This window comes from Argiope bruennichi, chromosome X2 (assembly GCF_947563725.1).
Source record: "Argiope bruennichi chromosome X2, qqArgBrue1.1, whole genome shotgun sequence".
Lineage (NCBI taxonomy): Eukaryota > Metazoa > Arthropoda > Arachnida > Araneae > Araneidae > Argiope > Argiope bruennichi.
The window spans coordinates 56,672,666-56,700,662 of NC_079163.1; the positions used below are offsets into that span (position 1 = coordinate 56,672,666).

The following is a 27,997-nucleotide window of genomic DNA, read 5'->3' on the forward strand; positions in this document are numbered from 1 at the left end:
ATATATTGCTCAGGATTTATAAATTTACATCCAATGATTTTAGTATTGGAAGAAGTGTTGGAGAAATTGTCTTTACTTTGCAGTTTCGTTTACAGTACTTTTCATCTTGCATTTTATAAGAAAATTAGTTTCATTAGCATATATATTTCCAAAGACTAAATATACTGCAATAGTTTCAAGGGAATTTCACTCTATGTTTTTAATCTGGTGGTGCAAGTTTTTTTCATTGCATTTTTTTTTCTACCATTGTCTCTTATCAACACTGCTTCACCAATTTTGAGCCCACGTGCTTTTTTATTTTTACTTTATTTTGAAATTAGGCTAAAATATTCTTTCCAAAAACTTAAACCTTAAAATACCCTACCTTATCATATTCTTTTTCTTAAATGTTGCATCTCTACTAAGTCTATCATTAGTACTAAAATTAATCTTCTCAATAAAAAAATATAAAGAAAAGAATCTTCTGAAATATCAGTAAAAGAATGTAAATTTATAGTAGATTTGTAGTCTCTAATTTATAATAGATGCAGGTTCTTTAAGAATTAGAATGACTTTCTGAGGAAATATCTCAACAGTTTTTTGGGAAATGAAATTAATCATTTCCAAAAGTAGCTTTTAATTATAAAGTGGCAATTTGGTACTGCATCAAGTACACAAGACTAATACAGACCAAAAATATCAGACACTTGGCATCAGTTAACGGACTCAATTGATATCAACAGATTATATCCTTGACTATGTTAGATCAGGTGATATTGTATTGACTTGATATACAGTTTCAGGTCAATATAGTGCCATCCAATCCTAGCCCACCGTTCTGCCTTGGTAATGCTGTTAGCATGCATTGTATGTTTTTAACTATCTATGTATATTATTTCTTACCTTTATCTGGAATAAAAGTATTTCTAATGTTTTTTGTTTACCTTTCCTTGTTATATTTATTAAGTATAAAATATTGAGAGGATTTAAAATAGATAAAATGTGTTTTGCTGTAGCAATTTTTTTTTTAAATTTGGAACAGTTAATTAACTGAAATAATAGAATTATTATTAGAAAAATAATTAGAACACAATTATGAATTAAATATTAAACATAAATAGAATTTTAAAAATATAATAATTTAAAATATGTACACCAAAAGAAAATATTTATATTTTTAAATTTAAATTTTAAATATGTAATGAAATTCTTAAAATTAAACAATAGTTACATGTTTATTATAAAATTTAAAAGACATAACTTATTAATAATGCTTTTAAATAATAAAAGAGTATATATATTAATATTAATAAGTTATTAGGGTAAAAATAAATTTTTTAAACTAATATCTACTCGTCGATTGTATTTAATAAGTCTTGGTGGGATTGGCTAACAATTGTGCCTCTTGATTTACAATGACCTTCAACATATTACCATATTCGTCTTATGTGACATGCAAAGAAAATGACATTTCTGACTGTTCTTTTTATGAGCCCTTTTCCCAGTTAGATTTACTATGGAAGTACATGGAAGGGATTAGTCTTTTCTCATGAAACTGCAAAATTGCGGAATCTGCTTCTTCAGAGAATATAAGATAACTTTAACAAAAATTATCTAGAGGCATTTCCCTGTTTGCACAAGTTAAAATTTGTTTGAAATCTTATCTTGCTCATCAGAATTCATTAAAATGTTTCATCTCGGTTTCTTCCAATTTGACGCTTGACTTTTATTCTCAATAATTCGTATGAAGATGGGTAACTTTCCTGTGCTTTTCCATTAGTTATTTCCTTACCGCAGTAGTGGCAGCAAATTGCAGTGTAGTATAATTCATATGTTCGATACCTGTGGCTTCTTCCCACACAAGATTCCCACAGCTCTTAAAAACTCTTTGAATTGAATTCCGTATTCAAGGCCGGGAAAAAAGCTTGCTTTTTCATTAGGTCCTTGAAAACTCTGAAAAATAAGCTAAATATTTATACATTTTTCAATTCGTGGACAGAAATTAAAAAAAAAAAAAAAAAAATCCTATTCCTAAAATGTTGTCCTACAATATCAGATGTCATTATAATAGTTTTCAGAAAAAGGAAGTGAAAATTAAATTTGAACATTTCGTCTGAATTATTTTGTCTGAACACATTTTCCCATGACAGTTACGCATGGGATCATTACTATTTAACAATTTTCGAAAACCAATTACCACTAAGTAAGTTTTTTTTTTTCTTTTCAAAGTTTCATTTTCACACATTTTTCTGACAATTGACTAGTATTATACTATCTGAATTCGTAGAATAGCATATTCTGAACAGAATTTTTCCCCTTCGATCTGCGAGTTTGGATAGATATTAAAGGACTTATAGTCATTTTTCATCTGTTTTTTTTTTTTTTTTTTTCGACAGAGTTGATTTTTTCGAAAACGAATGCAGATCTTTCGTTTAACACATCTTTAAATGAAATAACAAAATTTTCTCTCAAATTTAAACAAAAGTAATTTTTTTTTCCAAATTTATCTTTTCGAAAATTTATTCTTTATATGATTAACCAACCTTAAAATTCAACAGCTCATTGTATAAATATTTTTATTATCGATGCCTTTTCAATTTAAAATTTTCCTGTCACATTCATAATCTTTTATGTGATTGTAAAAAACCGATGTTGCATTTTTCCTGCTCCACTGCACTCCACTCTTAATCTGGTAACATATTTGAGTTCTAGAGGCCTGTTTTGGATAGCAACTCAAGAACTTAAATCTTTTTGAACTTTGTTTAATAATTCAACTGGACTATTGGTTTGCAATGAGAATTCTACCAACAGAAAAATAGTGCTGATAAGAGAGAGATAATTTCCTCTTGCTGTAATTTGAAAGAAATGAGGGGGGGAAAAATGAACCAAGTTTGATTACCATACAGGGAAGAAATGCCACGAATGGCACTAGAATTATATAAATAAACTTTTCAGTTGAAACATAAACTGGGTGAAAAACTATGTATTGTAGAAGCTTTATCAAAAGTCCATTAGAATGCAGTGAAGACACAGGCTTCTTGGAGGCTGAAACAATTTTAAATTCTGTTCAGAAGACAAAAATTTTGAAGAAAGCCACTAAAGAAGATACTGTGCTGATTCTAATGAAAAAATATATAGAAAACGTTTGGCCGGAAAATTTTAAAGAAATTTTAGAAAAAGCTTAACATTTGTGGGATTAAAAAACAGAATTACATTACTGCAATGATTTGATTTTTCTGGGAAAAGATTAGCTGCCAGAGCTCTAATGAAAGCCGATATTTTGCAGAATATACATTTGCATCTGAAGGTATAACATCCTGTATTAATATAGCGTTTACAAATGTATATTGGCCTTTTGTGAGGACAACCAGAAGCTTTTTAATTCTTTTTCAATATGTCAACAATGTCAGTGACTCAATGTGAAGGAGAACCCTCATACCGTATAAAGTATCTTCACTTCCATGGGAAGAAATTTCTATTCATTTTATGTATCTATAGAAAACAGACTATCTATTTTGTACTGATTATCATTAGAAATTCATTGAAATTAAAAAGCTGACGCTGAAGTCAGCTGTGCCGGTAATAAATGCACTGAGGCAAATATTTCTAACACATGATATTCCATGCAGATTGCATTCAAACAATAGTACTCCTTTTGACAGCAAATAATTTGTCAAGTTTGCTAAAACATATGATATTGAACATGCAATCTTCTCTCCCACATATCCACTGTCAAATGGAATGGTAGAACGCCATTGGAACAATGCAAGGAATTTTACATAAAGTAATTAAAGATGACAGGAAACTTAATATTAAGGACCGAGAACAGTATTATCAAAGAAATCATCATCTCTTAAACCAAAATCATCCACAGAAACCACTGTGTGTGTGTATATATATATATATATATATATATATATATATATATATGTAATGATATTTTAAACTTTAATTTCAACTTAGTTAATTTCCAAGATTTTATCTTAATTTAGCCCGTAGTAACTTCATTCTAAAATATTCTCTTATTTCGTGATCCAATTCCACTTTCTCTACTTAATTAATTCAAGAGAAGCTTTATAAAATTGCTTAGTCAGCTAAACGCCGATATTTTCACACGCTCGGCGTGAAGGGGTAAAAATGTCCAGTAAGCACATTCTTTCTTAAAAGTTCCCTGTGTTTCCCTTACATGTGATTGACATGTGTCAGAAATCCCTATCAGAATCTTATTAATATATTAACACAATGAAGAAATATTTTCCCTATCAATATCTAAGGTTATATAAGGCGAGGGATAATTTATTTCGGCCTTTTTCCCCACTTCGGCTTTTGTCTGCGCTGTGGCGGACGTCTTGTCCGCGTCCCTGCTTGTAAATAATTATGCTTTCCCGATGGATATTAAAAAGTATTTTAAAAATGTAAAAAGTATCTTCACTGTCTTCAAACTGCATTCTGCTTCACATAAAATAATGTTACATATTAAAGAGCCGACAGGATTCCGAAAAGTATTATATATATATATATATATATATATATATATATATATATATATATATATATATATATATATATATATATATATATATAATGTAACATATTTTGATTGAAGTAGAATGCAGGTTCGAAACAGTGAAGAGACCTGGTATTTTTAAATTCGTTTTATTCTATTCCGAGTGGCAGACATGATTATATACAAGAAAACGCAGCGCGGCACACACAGAAGTAAGAAAAGGGGGAAAAAAAAGGGGACGAACAGATGATGACTTGCCTTATATAACATAGGATTTCCGGCCACGCTCCGCTGGAGTGACCTTAGACAAGGGCAAAAGTATCGCTTTCATTTGATACGTAGTACTGATGGCGCATTATTTTTACAAAGGGATTAATTAAACCGAAAATGGAATTGGATCACGAAATAAGAGAATATTTTAGAATGAAGTTACTCTGGGCTAAATTAAGATAAAATCTTGGAAATTAATTAAATTGAAATTAAAATATATATATATATATATATATATATATATATATATATATATATTCTTTCTGCTTATTTTGGTTGAGTCAACGGTAAAATTATCATCCTTAAAACGAACACTACCTATGTATTTACGGATATGTGACAGAGATGGGTCATCTAGAACAGTCCTTAAAGTATATTAACTTTAAGATGGTTTTTAAATTATCATATTAGTTAATGCCCAGCTCATCACAACTGTCCTGAAGTGGTGAAAACTTTTGCCGACAAAACTCTTAATTTCTCGTCGTGGGGGGGGGTGACAGGGGGTCAATCGCTCTCCTGCTAATGCCGCCTCTGCTGAATTGCCCTGTAATTCTTGTTATTACGTTTCATTATTATTCACTGCAGCTTTGGAGAAAAGACAGACCAACCACAAAAATCAATAATTTAGAATTTTCTCTGGATCTAGTCCTCTTGGTATCAGATGGAACGTGATGGTATTGATTAATATTTGATAAACTCTTGAATAGTCGAATGTCTGTTTGCCAAAAGCATTTCTGATCAATCAAATCTTTCTGAATTCAGGATAAGACAACAGTTGAATTGCTCCACAGATAGCAACTAGTTTAAGGGCTTCCAGCACTCTTTTAGCTAACTTTGATAGTAAGATGGTGAAACACAGCTCAAGCTTTCGTGTTGTAAGACTCTTAAGTAGAGTTACTCTTGATTTGCTGGCCCCCAATATCAGAAGAGTTTCTCTTGCTGTATTTTGAGATTTGCAATAAACTGCATACGGAAAGAAAAAAAAAAGAAAGAAAGGGGGGAAACAGCATTCAGGATGCATCTACAAACTTGTGAATTTTGATGGTATTTGTCTCTACGATTACAGCCTATCGATCTTTTGTTAATATTTTCGAGTTAAACTAAAAACTTATGTCATTCTGGAAGAGGATCTTTCCAATCAATCTTTAAATACCATAGGGTTTGCATGAACATTTTAGCTTTTGCTATTACCGGGCCTAATAGATTTAACGAATCAATTGTTGAAAGTATATTTCTCACGGTGTAAGAGGTACTAAACGTCACGATGGTAAAGGAAAAACTATTCTCTGAAGGTTTCCAGGCAACTTCCAATGCTTTAGTTTCGGTTGGATTTGAAAAGTTATAGTTTTCTCCTAGACTAAATCTGGATGATTAACACACCACTTGTGCAGCTACATTCCTGATTTTTGCAGTATAGAAATAAGCTGTTGTCTCAGTTTTTTTCCCTTCCTCTAACAATGATGCTCCGCCTTATGCATCATCCATTTAGAAATTGTTACGAAGCACAAGTGCTGCAAACGGATATGAGTTTTTGTAGTAGATAATTTATTTTTTCATCTGTGAGTATTTGATACGTCGGAAATGCTAATTTTTAAGGTAACATTTAAAAAAAAAATCAGCTTATTGACTATTTTTTGTGCTTTTTGTAATTGTTAGTGAACTGGTAATTACTTTTTTAATTGTAGGTGCAAAATTTAGTAGCAGAAACTTTAAAAAGATATGGCAAAATAGATTTTTTAGTCAACAATGGAGGAGGTCAATTTCTTTCTCCTGCTGCTGACATTACTAGTAGAGGATGGGATGCAGTTGTGGAAACAAATTTAAAAGGACCTTTTCTTTTATCTAAAGAAGGTAATTCTCTCTCTCTGTGTGTGTGCTCCTAAATGTCCTTAATTTTTATTACTTACATTTAATATTTCATGATAAAAACGTGTTTAAGTTAATTTATTAACTAGTCGGTTTTCGTTTAGTTTTTTGTTAAGCACCATTATCATTTATTCAATTTCCGTGAATTTTACCATTTCTGGAGTTAATTCTTTTAATATGATAACTAATCTTGCATGTTATCAGACATGACACTTTTTCTCGAAAATGGGAATTTTCGTTTTTTTTTTTTTTTTTTTTTAAATCGAAATTTATCATTTTTGAGATGCAAATTTCATTAATATATTTTTTTTATATGTGGGGAGATGGTAGTGTGCACGCAAAAGATGCGAATTGCTCACAAACAAAAATTGCTCTGTGTGGGGCAATTTCGCTGTCAGAGACGGAAACCCTCCACGCTTTTGCAGACATTTATTTCACCAAAATGGAAATAAGGTATGTCTAAAGATACGTTCCTATGGCCCGCTACCTTACAGATATGGTCGTAAATTTGCCATTCGACCCATCGTAGGACCACTCTCCCCTGTCGCCTGTTACTGTCGTCGTTACTCTGAAATCCGATACCTTTCATGCATGCAATTATCATTTGCTTCTCTATAGGTCTGGGTATGAAATGTTGTCTTTAATTGTAGCGGTTTGTTCATGCAGTTCTATTCGTTCGACTTTGCTGTGGGAATTATATAGCCCACTGTCATCACAACTATCAGCTTGCTATTGCTTTGTTATCAAACTGAACTTATTTGAAAGTAAATTCATTTGAAATTGTAGAATTAAAGTTTAAGATTAAAGGATTACAGATTTCTTTAAATCTATCAAATGTGCTGATATATTTGACATGGTTTTATGATAAGATTTTTTCCTAGCTAATACAGGGTGGACAGCTTTTCTGCTGTTTGAATTTCCTTGACATTTCCAGGTTATTTAAGAAATTTCCCTCCATTGATGTTCCATTCTACTTATGAAATAATACCAGAGAATTATCATGTTCTATAAGAATTAGCGCTTTTTAAAAAAAATTCCAGTCCTTTTCCTTGATTTTTCTTGACTTCCCGGTATTCCCCAACGATTCCCGGTCTGCTGGCCACCCTGTAATATCACTTTTAATGTGCATTAATTCTGAGGGATCAGTTTTCTGATTCTTATCCTTTCTTTTGGAATTTAAACTGGTATTCATTTTATCTTATTCTGTTTATGATAAAGTCCGTTTTTAGAATAAATATATTGAAAAAGCGTACTGCTTTTGCATTGAATTATTATTCGGCTAATTTTATAAGGTATTATTATCCATTTGTTATGTGGGACTCAAAAAGATAAAATATCAGTTGAATTTTGAAGATTTAAGGCAACAAATGCAGCATTTCTTAACATTTGATTGAAGGAAAATTTGAGCAAAGAGACATATTGGTTTTTTGTCTGTAAGCTAATTGCTATTTACAATTCATCTTAAATTTAATTTATTGTTGATTTGATTTCATATGTGTTAAATAGTTTTTGATCTTTGCATATGTGTTAAATAGTTTTTGATTTTTGCATGTGTGCTAAACAGTCTTCATGATTTTCCTGTAAATTTTATATAAATGATTAATGTTAAGTCCTCAGAAGTGGGCGAGGGGAGGGGATGGAGAGCATCCTTGTATATAGGGGTGAAAAATTCCCATAAAAGTGAGCAAGTTAGCAGTTCTGTTGTTAGCAATGGAACTGCTAACTTGTGTACATGTGATGTTCATAATGGGACATTGTGTGTTTCATAGTACCCATTTTATTATCTACAAAAATCCATTTATTCAGCCTTACTGGTTGGCCTACTAATGTGAGGATTATTCCCTGCTATTAATACTTTGAGAATAAATGTTATTCATGGAAATTATAAGCAAATTGTTTTTCCCCCCTTTCTTTATTAATCTGATTAGTTTCAACCAAGCACTTATTTGCATTCTTAAAATAATTGAATTTGCAATCTAAAGTTTTTATCAATTTTACTAATAATATGGACAATTTTTATATGGAATAATTTTCTATTCTATGTAATTTTTGTGAACATTCAATCTTTTGATTATATGACTAATTAGGAAATTATCTGTCATCATAATGATTTTTTTCTGATATCATATAGATATATATCATAGATTTTTAAATTTTTCATTACTATAGTTATTATAGCTATTACAACAGTTAGATAATATTAGAAAATTTCGAAATGAATGGATTATATGAAACTTTCTTTGTGTGGCTCAGTTAAAGGTGAAAGAAAGCTTATAGCTTATTAATAATAATTTTTTAAAAAATATGCATTTTTCTATCTTGTAAATGTTTGATTTTTTTTTTATTTTAGTCTTCATTAACTGGGTAACATAATTGAAAAAAAAGGGGTATTTAATGAATTGAAAAACTTTTCCATCAGTTTATGTTTACTAGTGTTATAAATAAAAAAGAACTACATCTCAATTTCACCATAAATCATTCTTCTTAAAAATGAATATCTTTCAAATTAAATGTATGTTGATGAAATAGCATTCCTTTCATCTTATATTTTAAAATAAAATAGATTTTATCACTTTTAAATAGAGTAGCTCTGTTTATTGATATGCCACCCAATGTATTATTTAAAATTATTTTATGTATTTACAGTATATTGTAAATGGATGAAAGATCATGGTGGTTCTATAGTCAACATTTTGATGGATTTTGAAAGAGGTGTGCCATTAATGGCGTAAGTGAAAATGCACCATATTTTATATATATATTTTTTATTAAATTAACATTTGCTTTTTAGTTTATATCAGTTTTATAAAAATGAAGTATTGGCTTTAAGTACAAGTGTTAATCATGATTCTTATATATAAGACAGAGAAGGCAAATAACATATTTTAGTGATTCATCAAGTGTATGAACAGTGATAATTCACTGAACGTTTTTACTTACCTTTATTTAATGTAGAAATAATTTTGTCCACTATTCTTCAAATTTATTTTTCTCATAGAGAAATTTCTGATTTGTATGAAAAAAATAATGTATAAAAACGTTGTTCATGAAGTCACATGTTAAATAACTACTATCTGTTATTGAGATATATAATGATGGGAATTTCTTAGTTTAAGGCAGTTTTCATTTGACAATCTCCTTAATCGAGAATTTTCCCTTATTTTTTTTTATAATTTAGTTTCCACATCCATCCATAAACATAGGACAGAGAGCGAAAAGCTGACCTAAAAGCAACTAAATCGAAATGAAAAAAAAAAAAAAAAAAGATGTTGAATTAAAATGGAATATAGTATTTAGCATAATTTACTGATTTAGTATGCTGGAGAAATGTATAAGGAAAATTGAGCTAGACGAGTTCGTTCTTTGTCAAAACTATTAAAAAATTATAGAAAACTCAACTAAAATTCTGAACAGCTTGGGTGGAAGATATACATATAGATCTATATATTCAGTGTTGCAAAAAGGTTGAAATGTGTTTTATTTATTTATCTATTGGAGATAATTAAGCACTGCAAATTTAAAAAATATTCAAATAAGGTAATAAATTTGTTTATTTTGGCACAAGAGCCGTGCTATTTCACTACTTCAAAAAATTGCATGTTAAATTTCTGTTTGATGTCCCTTAATACAATTAGGGAATTAAAAAAATATTTTTATTGCAGCTACATTCTAAACTTTGTACATGTGTCTTTATAATTGATTGAGTTATGCTTAATTGAAAATTATGAAGGTCTTGCATTGAGTACATTATAGAGGTATCTTAAGAACTGGAATGAAAGTGATAAGTTACAAAACAAAATCTTGAGATTTATGCACAGACTCACAATGCATGTGCAAAGTTTCTGTATTTTCACACTGAGGCATGCCATTTTTTTAAAAAGGGAAAAATATTTGCATTTGGGCTGAAATCATCGTAATTCGCGCAACTGAGCTCATAAAAAGAATGCAATTTTTTTGTTATTTTTCATAAAATAAAGTTGATTCATGATCCCTTGATAAATGTAAAATGAATTGGGATGATACAAATTTCGAATCTGTTGTGTATTATGCGAAATCTCTTTTACTTTGGTAATAAAAAAAAACTAATTGAATTTAATAGTTTTTTACTTTCTGCATCGGAGACGTTGATAGGGGGGCAAGCACAATTTCTCTAATTTGGTTTCAAAATGATTCATAATAATTCATTTTGCATTTACTTAAGGAGAGTTAGGCATTATTTAGTTTTGTTTTATTCAGATACTGATCTTTTTCTCATTGTTAAAAATTTACAAAGATACAGAAAAAAAAAAAAAACACACACACACACACACATACATACAAATGTTCCGAGTTTATTTTTTGTGAGACTTTTGAGATTTAATTTCAATTCTAAAAAAAATATGATTATATTTCATTCTAGATTGTAATGTATAGATAGAAATACAGGTTGTAACGCTAAATTATCGAAATTTGTTGCAGCATGATCATGGAAATATTTAATGGAAATTTAATGAGGAATACTTTTTTAGCTACTTTAAATTTGGTTTGAATTTAACACTGTTCTTAATCTTCTAGATTTTCTTTTGTTATTTATAAAATTTTTCAATTGCAACGAAAATGAATTAACCAAACAGGACTACAGTAATTTATAAATGCATAATATTGGTTAATGATAAAGTAAGCAAAATAGTGCTTTATAAAATGAAATGGCTAAATCTAAAAATTCATAAAAAGTTTTCTTGGTTAGTTAATTTTCTTGAGAGTGGGCAATGCTTCTGCAATATATAATTATATGAAAGAAATTAACATATAAGACACTATCAACGCAGGTAAACCAAGAAAAAAATAATAAATCATTTTTTTTATTTTTATAAACTCCTTTCAATTATAATGTTATTAAATACTGAAACTTTTATTGTGAATCACTTCTCTTCTTTTCATGGGGCTTTGTTGAGGGAAACTGTCTTATATGCTAAACATGACGTACAAAAAATGATTTTCAATATTTTGAGACTGATTGCAATGTAAAATAATATGGTATGATATTTTGGCTGCTCATTATCAAGGTAAAAAGTATGATAACTATATAAAATTTTAATATATTTAGAGAGTTCAAAACAAAAGAATTCTGCGAACTGTACAGTGGCTAAACAATGTGAGTATAAACGAAGTGAATAATCTATCAATCAAAATTAGAAATCTTTGCCATGTCGTTTATAGAATAGTTTAATTTGAATATTTATGATAAAAAGGGACTAAATATTGGAAATAATAAGGATTTAGTATTAAATTCTAATCATTGTGTAATCAGTAATGTTTATATTTACACTTCCATTGGCGGTAATAAAATCATGCCAAGATTGCAACCCAGCACATGCAACATATTCGAGATTCAAATAAAGCAAGTGGGGAAATATAATGTTATTGTATGGTTCAAATGAAGTTTAAAAACAAATTAAATACATTAACTAAAACAAATTATGGAGTTTTATTATGAAATATTATTCAGTTCTGACTTCAAAATCGCCAAATGATCCCAGTTTTAAAATTTTAAATTGATTTCAAATGGGCATAAAAAGAATATATTTATTGTATACATCTGTGAAACTATATCAGGCTATCCTTAGAAGCTTTTTTTTTTACATCCAATACGATTATAATAAGCTTTAAAATTTCACATTTAAAAGCAGTAAACAATCTACTATGAAAATGTAATGGATGGTGGAGAATGCGGTTGCAGCGAGCACAGATTCGATTTATTTCATTTTGTCATACGCCAGAGAAAGTTTCTGTACCTACTCAATAGTTAGGATACTTATGATCATATAATTTGCATGATTATAAAACTTTATAAGTTCGTTGCTGACAGAAAAATGGTGTAATTAAAATATTCTTTTGAAATTTTACTTTTTTCTACAGACATTCTGGGGCTGCTCGAAGTGGATTAGATAACTTGACAAAATCTTTAGCTGTGGAATGGGCGGCAGATGGTATTAGAATCAATGCAGTGGCACCTGTAAGCTTATTGTCATCCCCTTTATGTGAATCTGTGTTGTTTTTAATTCCTGGTATTATTTTTCTCATAATTAAAACAATTTATTTTTAGGGCCATTCAATATATTCTGAAACAGCTGCCAAAAATTATCCTATCAATGTGTTTGATATGGCGAAAGATAGGGTTCCTGCTAAACGTCTTGGCCTTCCTGAAGAGGTTAAACTAAACATTTCTGTCTTTTTTTTCATATTGTTGCAGTGCAGAATTTTAATCTGTATAACATAGAAACTTGTTTCACATTCATTTAACTTTTATAAAAATTATTTATTAGTTCCTCAACTATTGTTATATAAATTGTATAAGTCAATATAAATAAGTTTAGAGTACGAAAGTTTTTAATTAAAATTATTATATTAATTTTTAAAATGCAGAAATATAAGTGGTGCAGATATGCTCCACTGTAATAAAGGATTGGGGGGGGGTCTTATCTAATTAAATAATTGAGCTGCTACACATGGGAGTCCCTGATCTTAAACTCTACAGCTTTATTTTAATTTTGAACCAAAAAATTGATTTCATTATAATTTTTGATGTTTTTAAAATGAACATATGATAAGGGCTTGTAACTAGACAGTGATAATTTCGACATTAAAAAGGATAAATAATTATTTAATGGTTTCGTTAGAATAATTTAGATTGAATGATTTAAGTTATTTTACCCATAGAATATGGTATTTAAGAAAATATTAATAAAATAAAAATCTGATGAATTTGCCACAGATAATTGCTGCAAAATATTTATCATCCAAATAAATTAATATGAACTATATTGTTATATTAATTTATATTATCTAAACATATAAAATTTATTTATTTTAGTAATACTCTTCCTGTCTTAAAAATTAAAACGCATATTTTATATCAATTAAATAAAAGCTTATAAAATATAAAATGTTTGCATATGATGTGTTATATAAATTTGAATATTAGATTTATAATTGTATTTTTAATTTAAATATATAGAGTAGCATATAAAAATACTTTTTAAATAATGTGACATTAAAGTTTATCATCACAAAAGTCTACAGTTTCTATCAGATAACCACTGATTATCGTTACTTGTCTTATTATTAGATAGGCGTTTTCATTGGGTTATGGGTTCTCAAATTCTGAGGCGTTTTCATTGGGTTATGGGTTCTCAAATTCTGAGTTACGATTTCGCAAAAACTCAGCAGTAAAAACGGAGCAGCAATTATGAAGACAGTGGCTCAGTATATCAGATGGAAGTATGATTCCACTACCTACTTGACCATCTGATTTAGAGCCATCCGTGAAAACAGGGACAAAAGTAGAATAACGATAGCGATTATATATATATATATAAGGAGCTGTTTGAGAACAACAGAAGCTATTGAGGACTTATCGAATCCAATGAAAGGATTCAAATAAGAATAGTGCCGGATATCAAAGGATAGGAAACTAAGAAAATCCACAGCTTTAACACAAATCTCGTTAAGGTCCGAGTTATGAAGAAACATTTTGGCTCTCTCACAAAAGGGATGAATGTGCGAAAGACGGACATTATACATTCAACGAAGACCAACTGGTAGTAAGATTCGGTTTGAAAACAGAATTTGCTCGGAAATAAAATAGGGCTGAATATTTCTTACACCTTAAATAAGGGGTAGCTGATGGCAAATAACGTAGAGGCTTTCAACGAGAGATTAAACAACGTGGACAAGATTGAGAAAAGGAAGTGTGATTGTCATTGAAGTTCACGCAATTTTCTAGTGCAGAACATTGCTGGCTATTGTGACCTTTCTCCCCACAGCAGGCACAAGTGAGGGTCCCGCGCCAATTAGATTTTGAATGTCCAAAACGTTGGCAATTAAAAAACGGCGAGCATTCGGAATGTATGGCCTGACAGCTAATTTCATGTAGCCAACTTTGGGGGATTCTTACAATTTTGGTCTATTAAAGGTTAGAATAAAGTGCTTTATAGAAAGGAGGTTATGCGACGTACATGCGTCACTCTTTCAGGATTTAATTCTGTAATTTTTTCCAGGGAATTGTTAACTAGAACTTAAGTAACTCACTACGTTACAACGCCCTTTGGAGAATTAAGTGTTGTATGAGAGCTTACATTTACAGTTATCATAGCTAGAGTTTTTAATTTAAATATTTGTTGGGCTTGCTTCCGGTATTGACCTCCTCAAGCAGATCTCTAGAGCGAATTTTGCGAGTTGATGCGACTTCTCCAAGTGTTCCAGTCATTCCTTTTCCCACAAGAAATGGTGATACATTATTAAAGATTTCATTATTTCTATAAATGCGTTTTATAATAAAAAAATTATCAAATAGTTTTTCAAACAAGTTTGGAATTTCTTTGTTGCCCACTGAAAGGAGAATTTTCAATTTGGGTTCAACGGCACCGCCCAGCCCAACCTTGGGTCTCTGGGTTTCTTAACTTTAAACATTCTCAAAAGCATAAAACTTTTCTTTCTTTTAAACAGTTCAACAAGCGCAAAGCAGCATTACAAATGAATTTGTTGCAAGAGAAAAAAAAAAAATTAAACTGATAACTGGAAAATCTGTAGAAGTTGCAAACATTGATATCCAAATATATGAATTGGCAAAAATAAATTAATAAAAATAGTAATCTTGTTTTGTAATACTTTTTTAAAAGTCATTAAAGTGTTTGCATCATGAGAGTAAAAATGTTATTTCGTATTTTATTTCATCTGTTTGAGTTTCAGGTTTATGGCACAAGAACCAGGTTTCGCCATACTGTACCAAACATATGGTAAAAACGAGATAAAAAAGAAAAAGATTTTAAATTACATCTAAAAAAGGCGTGGCAATAGAAATGTCAAGTATTATAAAGAAATAAAATGTTCAAACAATATAATTAAACATTGTATATAAAAACTATAAAATTAGATAAGATATAAAAACCCAGTTTCTTTTAAAAATTTAAAAATGTTCGTGTGGGGATTTTCTCCTACCAAGTCACAGATGTTTAAGTGTAACGTTCTGAAATACAAGGGGTGTTCAAATGAATAGCTACGAAACGACACTGTGGGTATAAATGAAGACTTTACTCAAAGTATACACCATGGGTCTGAGCGAAACTATCTCATTGATTAACGAGCCAAAGGATTCCTTGTTCCCAGAATTCCTGTGGCCGTGACGAGACCCAGTCCTTCACAGCGTTCTTGAGTCGGCCGTCCGAGTTGAAGCGTTTCCCTTTCAGAGTTTTTTTCAGGGGACAAAACACATGAAAATTGCAGGGCTGCATGTCCGGGGTGTCGGGCGGATGATCGAGCTGCTCCCACTTGAACTTAACCAGTTCCGCGTGTGTGACTCTGGAGACATGTGGACGAGCGTTATCATGGAGCAGAATCACACCCTCCGTGAGTAGCCCTGGTCTTTTGTTCTTGATGGACCAGCATAGTCTTCGGAGTGTCTCACAGTATACATCGGAGTTTATGGTTCTGAAAAAACATCTGAAAGGGAAGCGTTTCAACTCGGACGGCGAACTCAAGGACGCTGTGACTCGTCACGGCCACAGGAATTCTGAGAACAAGGAATGCTTATACTCGTTAATCAATGGGATCGTTGTGCTTAAACCTATGTATACTTTGGATAAAGTCTTCATTTATATCCACAGTATCGTTTCGTACCTTTTTATTTGAACACCCCATGTATTATTTCATCTGAATTCTTAATTTTGTGTGACTTACAATTAAAAAGCATTAGTGGTAATCAATCCCCCCTCTTAATACCTAAATTTTGTCTTTCTAAATTCTAGGCAATAAATAATGAGAAATTGTTTTACCTGTATAGAAATATAAACATTATTTTAATATATTATTATTTCGAGTAATGTTAAATTGTTGCTTTCTTTTCTTGATTTTTCTACTCATTAAAACTGTGGAGTGTTATTACCCCATTATAACTAGCACATAAGTGTTAATTTTCTTATATTGCATATGTGCACAGAGAATACACAAGGCATTGTTTCCAGATTTGAATGACAATTCTGAGTATCTAGTAATGGGTAATATTTTGAATAAACATTTTGTGACCATTTTTTCACATCAAAGCTTTATTTTTAGTTTAAAAAAAAACCCTTAAAATTAATGTTCTCACCCTAATTTATGCTGTTTAAATGTTATTATTCATTTTTAAATATTGTACTATACAATAAGATAAAATATCTTTTCTTAAATAACATTTGTTTAGGTATCATCAGCTGTCTGTTTCTTATTATCACCTGGAGCATCCTTTATAAGTGGAGAAACATTGCATGTAGATGCTGGAGGACGATTATACTCGCCGTTAATGGTGGAAATACCTGGTAAGAGCTAGATGCATTAGGCAAAATTACCAAAGCTGAAAGGAAGTTAAATAAGAAAAATAAATAATGTAAAAGAAAAATAATGTAAAGACTATGACTAAAAGACTAAAGACTTCAAAATAATGTAAAGACTATGCAGTTTGAAGTTGTGTGTCTAATCATTTTATTCTAGTTTCTTTAAAATATTGAAACATTTTAAAATATATGGTGGTTAGTAAATAACTTTCCCTTCTTGCAGGCATCTGAAGCTGAAATTAGTCTATAAAATAAAGAATTCTTGGTGTAAAAAAAATTAACGTTTGCCAAATGTATTACTAAAATTTTGCAATCCGTACAGAAAAGTCGGCATTACTACTGAATATGTGCTTTATTATAATTATAATGATTTTTGTTTGAAATATACATGACTCAAATGAATTTAATGATTTAGTTTACCTGGAAATAATAGTTTTAAGTCTCTTGAATCACACCAAGTATTTTTTTTTTTTTTATATGCTGAAATTTCGAACATAACTATAGCAACTTGAGTCATTGTCTTTTTTGCTTTAGTTTCTTTCCTTTGTCTAATCTAACCGCTGATGATACTCTTCAAATTTCTTCGTAATTACTTTCAGTGTTACTACCGACATAATATGTTATATAGGACTGAACACCGGTTATCATGTTTTCTAAACACATAAAAATTTGCTAGGACATAAAAACTAGGAAAATTTTCTTGGACATAAAATACTTTAGAAATAAAGAATGTCAGAGCTAGAAATAAAATATTAATTAAAATAAAGAATTATATTAAAATAAAGAATGTCAGAGCTAACAGTTTGTCAGTAATTTGAAGGCTTTCGTCTAACCTCTTCAAAAAAAAAAAAAAAAAATTCAAATGAAGTTGAGGTTACTGTTATCATGTATGCCTCAAAACAATTTGCATAGTTCATTTTACTAATATTGGATGTAAATATTTGGCTGTTTCTGACTCTAAAATTTTCCTTACTTGTGAATTTTTTTCCAGCGGAATTCCTTTAAAAGTATTAGTACAAAATTTAATTTCATCCTTTTCATTAGACAAAGCTTCAGAAGCCTCAAACAGAGATAGCTATTTAATAATCACTTTGTTTTTTGGGGAGTATAAAGAATCCAGAAAAATACACAATATGAATTTTATTATTTCATTCATATTCTGTTTTTGAACAATTAGACCAATGGTTTGTAGGATATGGCAGAATTAATATTTAATTATGAATTCTCATCATATTTTGACATTTTTTTATACAAAAAAAATAAGGAAAATCCTATTCTTTTGAGTTTTAATATTCAAATTCTTCGAAGACGTTCTAATAATGTTTATAGTAGTATTGTATTTAATGTTAGTGATTACATAAACCAACATATATTTTAATGTAGGAATTTTATTAAAATTTTAAATAAAACTTTTCTTTAATAAATATTTATAAATCATTTCAATTAATTAAAAAATACTGCAACATTTCTATAAATTTGCCATCAGTTAAAAATTAGAAACGAGAAGATCAAATTAAATTCAAAGATTATTTAATTCCACTTCAAAAGTTTTTTATTTGATATTCATTAATGAACTTTGTTTATAGTCTGTGTAAATTCCATTACTAATCTGCCTTTATATAGGCATATCATCTGCCTTAGTATCGATCTTCCACGTCTTTTTGTCCTAACGAGATCGTTCACTCGTTCTTCACTTGTATTACCAAGATTTGGAGGTTGATTAGATTTTGTTGGATAATTTTCTGCTCTTACTGGCGAGAATTAAACTCCACCAGCAAATCACGAGGGCGAAATTTGCAAATGGATGAGACATCACCAATCATTCCAACGAAAGCCCTTTCAACAAGAAAAGGAGACACTGAGTGGAAATTTTCTTTTGTGTCAGAACCATGCTGGACATCAAAAAATAGTCAAATGAATTTTCAGCAGATTGTGTTTGTACTTTCCGTTGCCCACTGAAGGAACTATTTCCAGAGCGACCCATGCAAAAAAGGAGAAAAAAAAAAAAAAAAAAAAAAAAAATTCCAATCCCAATGGCACCTTCTACCACCGAGCCCAACAAAAGAAGACAGTTACCGATTCTGCACATCCCTAGTCTTGGCACTTACCTTGGTGCTAGCCGAGATTTATTCGCTCGGAGTCACCTCCAGGAACGTGTTGGCCACCCTTAACGCCAAGCCCCAGAGAATGACTCTGACGCTTGATCCCTAATAGACTAACAACTCCGGTTGGCAGCTATCGGCCGATTGATACAATTGGGACCATAGTACACCATCCATCTAATGAGTCGCCACGCACGGCCAACACTGGGGTTTTAGCTGTCCACGAGAAACAGGAAGTAAAAAAAACGGCGAGACCTTCTCATGCAGAGCTCTCTCACTTGCAGTCAAGGGAAGGAAAAAAAGACAGCAAAAAGTAGCAGGCAAAGAGGAGAATCTGGAACGCAGCCCAGATCACAAGAGTACCTCAGGGTCGTGAAGCCCGTCACACCTAAAGGAGATGTGACTCTGAGGGAAATGCAGGAGAGGATGATTCCTTGGTAAATACGGAGTAGGAAGGTTCGACCAGTACTCCAAGATGTTTTTGAGAGCACCTTTAAAATACACAATGATTTTTCACACTCCTTCCCCGAGTTTCAGATGTACTGAAGGAAGGTGAGCTTAAAATAGAGTATGACTCCAATGAACCGTATTTCTTTCACCACATGTATTGGAATTTTCCTAATATAAATATTCGGAGGATTTTATATGGAGATTTTTTTTTTTTTTTCCGTCAAGAGTGAACGCATGGACTCTTTTGCGGGGAGATAGCTTGTTCGTTGTTATCACACCAAACTACCTATTTGTTCACGGCGTTTTTTTAATTGCCGCTCTATAAGATTCTTGTTGCTCCCTTGGTATGAGATATGCAGATATTCAACATAAAGTGTTCCATTAACATATGATGGCAAATAAAATTTGACTAAGATGAACAATAAAGAGTGTGCCGGCGTCCTGGCATAGGGGTAGCGCGTCTTCGCCATGATCTAGGCGTCCCGTATTCGAGTCCCGGTTTGGGCATGGTTGTTCTTCCGTTGTTCTATCTGTGAGATGCGTGAATGTGCCCTCCTGTAAAAAGGGGTTGTGCAAGAGAATGAGTGATGCGTGAGTTGCAAAGTCATACTCTTGGTCCTAGTTGGCGCTACTATAAAAACAAGAGACGCTCCCCCTCCGGCTTAAATCGCTATCTTCGTAACAGCGGGTTTGTCCGTGGCAAGTGCCATAAGAAACAACAACAACATAAAGAGTGTGACATGGAGGACACTTCCTTGCGGAACTCTTTCAGCTTGAATAAAATAACTAGAAGAAAAATTGCGTGTACGAACTCGTAAAGTTCGATGAGTTCTTAAATTTTGAAAGGTTCTTAAAAATAGGAGCAAATTTCATTTAAAACCAAAGTTAAAAATTTTTTGAAAGTGTGTTGTAGCGCCTTGCACGGTCATATGTTTTCTCTAAATCAAAGAAGATGGAAACAAGGTGGTTCCTCTTAACAAATGCATTGCGGTTCTGGGTTTCCAATAAAATGAGATTGTCAAAATAGAGTGACTTTTACGGAAACTACTCTGCAACGGGGAGATGCATCCTTGTTTTTGCAATTCGTACATTGATCGAGCATTTATCATGCTTTGAAAGGTTTTAAAAAGGACACTCATTAGAGCAATGGGCCTGTAGTTCCGAGGATTTGATGATTCTTCGTCAGATTTTAAGACTAGAATCACAATAGCTTCCGCCATTGTGGAATTCGGATCCGCAGTGATCGGCGTGGTTGATATTTTCTTGTGCTCTTCAAAATATGGCTATAAAAGGAAAAATGATGGATAATTTCTGTTGAATGTGATGATCAAGTGTAGCTGAAACCCTGGAGTAACAGGTTTTTGAATTTTATTCCAAAATTCTTTAGCATCTTAGAAGTTTTGACTTTCTGAAGTGTAGTTGTGGCCGAAACGCCCACTTGTTTGGGTAGCCATTTTGTTGTTTGTTTACCATTTTAGAAACTGCTATCGATATCTGCGTTCAGTGCATGAACTATTTGCAGGACTCGGATATTGTTCTTCTGTATCGAAAGATTTCTTTATTGTGCAGACTCTTATTTTGTGATTTTTACCCATTTTAAATTCCAATTTATGGAAAGTGTCCATAAATGTGTTGATTATTAGTTGACAACAAAATTGTTTGGAAAATATCAGTTCTCTTTAGTGCATCTAATTTGAAGAAATTCTTGTTACACTTTTGATAGTTTTTTGGTGCAAAAAAAAAAATTATTGATTTTATTTGGACAGTTTTTTTGCATTCTTTTCTTATAATTCAAATTTAAAATTGGGAAAGCTTCCCAAACATTTCGTTAAAAGCTTGCTTAAGCTTTTCTCTCTGTTGCACTAGAAATTTAGACTTTGTGGGGAAAAAAATGGAATCAGACATAAACAAGACGGATAGGGAACACTTTGCTGATGATAGCGATATTCTAACTGATGATGAGAATTTATTTTACTCGCCAAAAGGAGCGGGAATGATAATCCCCGATACACCAACTCCAATTAAAGGATTTAAAGGATTGACATATAAAGACTTTAAAAAATCATCGGATTCTGATTCAAATGAGATAATTGAACCGTCAATGCAGACGGACAGCAAAATGCAAATGGCCACAAAACGGAAAAAGAAAAATGTAAAAATGAAAACAGGGGAAAATCTCCCTAAAGATAAAAGACCGTGCATTCCTCTTAAAGCCAAAGAGAAAGAAAGAAATGATGGTATTGCAAATGCTAAAAAAGCAAAGAATGTAGATGCAAGTGAAAACGAAATACCAGAGGAAAATAAGCAACCCTTTGGACCACTGGGAATATTGGAAACATTTGAAAATATTATCAGTAAATATAGGATTGAAGGTAACGCGGCTGAAGAATTGAGAGACTTATTTTTGAAAGTTTTGTCAAATTCTTCAGCAACCAAAATGAATTCAACAGATGATAATCATGGACCAACATTCGCAAATGTGGTGAAAAATCTTAACAGTGATGGTATAGCGGGAAAAAAAATTCCATTAAAACCAGGTTTAACGTTTATTAGAAGGATCCAAGCCTCTAAAAAGCTGTTGGGGGAAGAAAGGAATCAAATTCAACAAAAAATAATTAACGCGAATGAAAACGATAATAAAACAACACCATTGCTAAGACCTAAAGCAAACCTGCCTACACTGGTGGTTAGACCAATTACAGAGGAAATTGACACATCGATTAAAATGAGAAAGACGTTAGAAGCGAATATCAGCCCAAAGGGGATGGAAATTAAAATTATGGGTTTGAAGCCAGCAATGGGAAATGGAGTTCTGATTCAAGTTGAAACACCGGAAATGGTAACAAAGTTAAAAGATGCTATTAACAGTCATACAAATTTGCAAAATGTATGCAAGGCTACTACTCCACAGATAAGAATGCCTCAAATCATTATATATGATGTGGAAAAGAGTGAGAGACCCAGGGAGGAGGAGGAATTGGATTTTCTCAATCAAATCAAGCTAAGCAATGACATAGTAGGGAATATGCGGGTTCTATTTAGGAAAAAAGGAAGAGGCAGCTCGTCTCACTGGGTTATAAGTTTGGACCCCAGAGCGTTCCGAATAATTAAAGATAAAGCAAGATTACAGTGTGGTTTCGGATCGTATAGATTTAGAGAATTTGTGGAACCCCTTAGATGTTTCAAATGTCTCAAATTTGGGCATGTTCGATCTAAATGTATGCAAAAAGAAGATAGCTGCTCCAAGTGCTTGGAAATGCATAACTATAAAAATTGCACAAAGCAAAATCCAGAATGCAGAAACTGTAAAGAATATCGCAAAAGAACAAAAATTATGATTCGAACGGATCATATTGCAACATCGGAGCATTGCCCTGTATTTATCAGGGAGAGAGATCAGTTGATTAAACAGACGAACTATGTATAATAAGCCTTTCAATGATTACTCTTGGCGTGTTATTCAACATAATATAGGTCGGGGTAAATATGCAACAAAGGAACTCCCAAATTTGTTTGGGGACAATATTCCAGATGTTTACTTGTTACAAGAACCATATACAATGAAAGGAAAAATAATAGGACTTCCCCTAGGATGGAGAATAATTTCTCACCCTTACGGGAAGGCGATTATAGCAGTAAGAAACCAAGATATTTCTGTTTTGACAAGATTTACTAGCGAAAACATAGTAGCAGCCAATTTATCAGTGGGAAATAGTGAAATTACTATGGTATCGGCATACTTCCCACCGACTCACAATAAAGAAGAAATCTGCAGAGAATTTGGAAATCTGTTTGAACAGTTGGGGACATCATCCATACTTATTGGAGGAGATTTCAATCTTCATAGTCGACTGTGGGGAAATGAAATTCCCGATCATAGACCACAAGATGAAGCCGGCTCGTTTATAGAATTCATTTTTAAGAAGAACCTTGTTATTTGGAATGATCCAAACTCATTGCCAACGTTCCAATCTGCACGTGGAAGAAGCTGGATTGATGTCACCTTATCAACTAAAGACCTGCATGACAAAGTGATGGGCTGGAAGGTAATCCAAAGTACTTTGAGTGACCATGGCTTTTTGGATTTTCAAATTAATATGGGTGACAAAGTTATTTCAGCAGAAAGATTTAAATTAAGCAAGTGGAAAATTCGAAAAATTAGTTTTTAAGTGGCTGAAAAATATGCTGATTTTAGAGAAACAATGCAAAGGATAAAGACTAAAAAAGATTTAGAAGTATGGGTAGAAGAATTTACAGAATTCATTCAAGGAATTAGCCAAAGATCGAACAGTAAAGAGACAAATCACCTCAGGGTCCCCTGGTGGGACACTGAACTGGAGAAACAAAGAAAACTGACAAGAGCCTTGCGGCATAGATACCAACGATGTAAAAACACTGAAGAGAGAATGAAGAGAAGACAAATTTATAAAAAGAATGAATCAATATACAGAGGGATGTTAAGAAAGAAAAGTATTGAATGCTTTGAAAAGTTATGTAGCGAAATAACGAGAATGAACCCTTTTGAGCTACCTTATAAATTAGCGGCAGATAAAATGAAAAGGAAAACAGTTTTGCACGGTGTCAAAAAACAGGATGGTACAAAAACCAATAATACAAAAGAAACTATAGAATCTATTGTGAGATGCCTTTTCAAAGAGGAACAATCCCAACAAGAAAGTAAAAAGCAGAAGAAAATGAGGAAAAGTATTGAGTTATATAAAACAAAAGAAAAAGATAAAATATTTACAATAAATGAAATAAGAACAACGATTAATAAAATGGCCAAAAAGAAAACACCTGGATTAGACAACATCCCAATGGAGATGCTTGCTGAAATTAACAGAAAGAATCCATTCATACTTTTAGAGTTATACAACAAGTGCCTAGAATTAGGTGCGTTCCCTAATCAGTGGAAGGTAGCAAAACTGATTTTAATTCCTAAAACTAATAGAGACTTAGAGGATCCTAAATCCTATAGACCAATTTGTTTGCTAACCACAGCAAGTAAAATCTTGGATAAACTGATAACTCAAAGAGTACAGCACTTATTAACGGCACAAAATAGACTGCATCATGATCAACATGGTTTTAGATATAACCACTCTTGTGAAACAGCACAAAATGCACTATGGAGTAAAATAAAAGGTGCGATGAATCAAAAACTAAAAACAACAGCTATATCTTTGGATGTAGCTGGAGCATTTGATTCCGTATGGAGGAAAAGCATTTTATATGCCCTTATAAAAATGAATTGCCCGAGCAATCTTTTTGAATTGATTAAAGATTACTTAAATGAAAGGAAATGTATTTACCAAGATGGAGAGAATAATTGGGAATTTATAATGGATAGAGGAGTGCCACAGGGCTCGTGCAGCGGACCGTTATTCTGGAACTTGGTTATGAATTCTGCATTTAAAATCAATCTTCCAGTGAACTGCTTTATGCAGGCGTATGCCGATGATGTGCTACTAATAATCTCGGGAAGAACAAAAGATGAACTGGAAATTAAAGGAAAACAAATAATTCATAGGCTAGTAAAATGGGGCAAAATTCATAAACTTGAGTTTAATGAAAGGAAAACAATTCAAATGCCTATTACATTTGGAGAACGTTTAAAATTAACAGATCCGCCTAACATAAAAATAGGCAATAACAACATAAATGTGTCAAATCAAATTAAGTACTTGGGAGTTACATGGGACAGTAAATTAACATTTACGTCACATTTTAATAAGGTCAAGAAAAAAGTGGATGTATTAACATATAAACTAGTGACAGTTGCGGATAAATTTTATGGAAAAAGGAAATACCATCTAAGAAGAATCTACACTGGGGCCATTGAGCCATTTGTTCTTTTCGGGCACGGAGCATGGGGACATCGGCTAAATCTAAAGAAAATCAGAGAAACATTAAATTCAATCCAACGGCGCCCTCTCATCATTATGTCTGGGGCTTATAGAACCATTTCTACAGAAGCCCTTCAAGTGATAACGGGAATTTTGCCAATGGACCTCAGAGCAACGGAAATTTTCACTAAATTTCAAATAAGAACTTCTAGTAATAAAGTTAAAATAGGAAACAAATGCTTCAGCAAAAATGATTATGAGATGTATTTTGACAAATTCGAACAACATCCTGCAGAATGGTTTATTCACGGTTTTCAAGTTAAAATCCCAGATATGGATGGAATAGAAATTTTTACAGATGGTTCAAAAGATGAAAATAAAGTAGGAGCTGCAATAGTAGTATACTACTATGGGAAAGAGATCGATAAAAGTCTTGTGAAATTATCGAACCATGCCACAAGTTTCCAGGCAGAGTGCAAGCTTTAAAGATGGCGATTGAATATTGTGAAAGGGTGGAGGACGGACAGAAGTGCTCAATTTTTTCAGATTCTCTCTCAGTCCTACAAGCCATACAATCTTCTCACAATTGTAATAAGGAAATATGGACGATAAAAGAAAAGATAAAAAGTGTAAAAACTAACAAGTGGATAGAGTTGAATTGGGTTAAGGCCCATATTGGGATCTATGGTAATGAAAAGGCGGATCAATATGCAAAGTTGGCGGCACAGAAAGAGGGTGTTGATATGGTTGTCCCCAAATCAAATGGTGTCTTAAAATGGGAAATAAGAGAAGAAATAAAGCTGCAATGGTTTGACAGATGGTATATGTCCAAGAACGGAAGAGTAACTTTCGATTTTATTCCTAATCCAGAAATAAAAATAAGAAGATACCATCCACTGATAATTCAAATTATATCAGGACATGGGAGATTTCCTGCATATTTCCAAAGATTTGGAAGAATGCAGGACAATAAATGCATTTGTGGAGGAATCGGTACTGTTTACCACTATTTAAAGGAATGTATTGAAATTTCGGAGTTAAGAAAAAATCTGAAAATTATAAATAATGACTTAAGTACAGTACTGATGGTACCAGGTAATCTTAAAACTCTGAAGGACATGATGTCAAAAATTGTCAGTTTTTTACCAACTATTTGAGAGTTTGTAGATAAGGCAGAAGGACAATAATTGACCACTTTGTGGCCAATTATCTAGAGGAGAATGTCAGTTTGACAAATCGGTCAATGAAAGGATGGACAATACTCAAGATAGCAGTCGGCCACAACAAATCCTGTCGATACTGCTACGTTCAGTGGTGGCGGGGTGGTCGGCTGTACGCAAGAAGAAGAAGAAGCTTCCGCCATTGTGGAAGGCTTCTGCTCAGTCCGGATTCTGTTGTACAACAATAATAGATTGGAAAGGGAAGTTGTGCTTAAATGGCGAAGTATGTTATATGGGATTCCATCGAGTTCAGCGCTGGTATCATGGGCTTGAGACCAAATCGTTTCCAGTTTCGACATTCTAAATTTACAGTTGTATGGAAATAGTTCTTTTGACATTAAAACGCTGAGGCAGCCGTTCCGTGCGATTCTTAATTCCCGAGAATTCAAGAGTATAAGAATCTACTGCGGACATCTGTGCGAATGTTTGACCGAGAATATTGGCTACGTCTAATGAGGAGGGATGCATCGCATTTCCTACATTTAAAATTGGAAAGGATGATGCATGATGAATCCCATTAGTTGCTTTGACCTTATTTAAGAATGTTTTGTTGGAAGTAGAGAATATAATGGATGAAACAAAGGATATCCAATATTCACTTAGACTACGACTTAAATTCTAATTTAATTGTTGCAAAAAGGGTGGTAGTAGATTTACAGCTTTCTTATTAAAGTCTTGAATTTTTTAAAAGTAAATATTGTTTCCTCTAAATAATGTATGCAATATTTGTAAAGTTGTTGTGTTTGTTTAAGTAGGGGAAGGGAGGTGTTCATCCCTTGCTAGGCTGAAAATGTAGATCTTTAAATTGCTAATTATTAATGAAGCATAATTATTTCTCACAGTACTCGGTTGGATTTTTATAGAATATAATAATAATGCACCAGCAAAATATATATTAGATATTTTTTGTTAGTTGCAGAAATAAATATTTAAGTATTGTTTGCAGTAATTATTAAAAAGACTTAGTTCATACGTAATATTAAATTACACTGAATCATATATTAAATTTTAATGTAAAGCTTATATTAATATATATTTTGATTTGTGTAAATGTTTTACTTTTTCAGATCATAATAAGCTTCCTCCATTTACAGAAGATACTGGATCGAAATCGAAATTATAGAAAGAAAGGAAATGATTGCTATAATTGTATTTAATTCGATATGTGTTAATTTTGATTTTTTTTTTCCATAAAGAAAATTTTAGGAATGTAAAGTAACAATTTTTTTTTATCATTAAAATATCCTTGTTGAAAATCCTTTTATGTTTCATGTGTAATTCTGAAGTCACTTTCCATTTTCGAGGATCGAATGTTATGTGAATTCAAAATCATCACATTTCGTTTTGAAGGTTGATATAATAATTTTAGTTAAACCGTATGAAATAGTATATTAAGTTTTGTAATACA

At 31.9% G+C, this 27,997-nt stretch overlaps 1 protein-coding gene across 1 annotated transcript in view; it reads left to right on the forward strand.

Annotated features, from left to right (window-relative positions):
• Positions 1 to 27,848, forward strand: part of LOC129959949 (peroxisomal trans-2-enoyl-CoA reductase-like) — a 37,025-nt gene extending 9,177 nt beyond the window's left edge. The window contains exons 3-8 of the mRNA XM_056072866.1: positions 6,442 to 6,607; positions 9,269 to 9,350; positions 12,521 to 12,617; positions 12,708 to 12,812; positions 16,842 to 16,956; positions 27,657 to 27,848. Of these exons, the coding sequence (XP_055928841.1) occupies positions 6,442 to 6,607; positions 9,269 to 9,350; positions 12,521 to 12,617; positions 12,708 to 12,812; positions 16,842 to 16,956; positions 27,657 to 27,712 (621 nt within the window). The 3' untranslated portion in view covers positions 27,713 to 27,848. The remainder of the gene's footprint in view (positions 1 to 6,441; positions 6,608 to 9,268; positions 9,351 to 12,520; positions 12,618 to 12,707; positions 12,813 to 16,841; positions 16,957 to 27,656) is intronic.
• Positions 27,849 to 27,997: the final 149 nt, after the last annotated feature.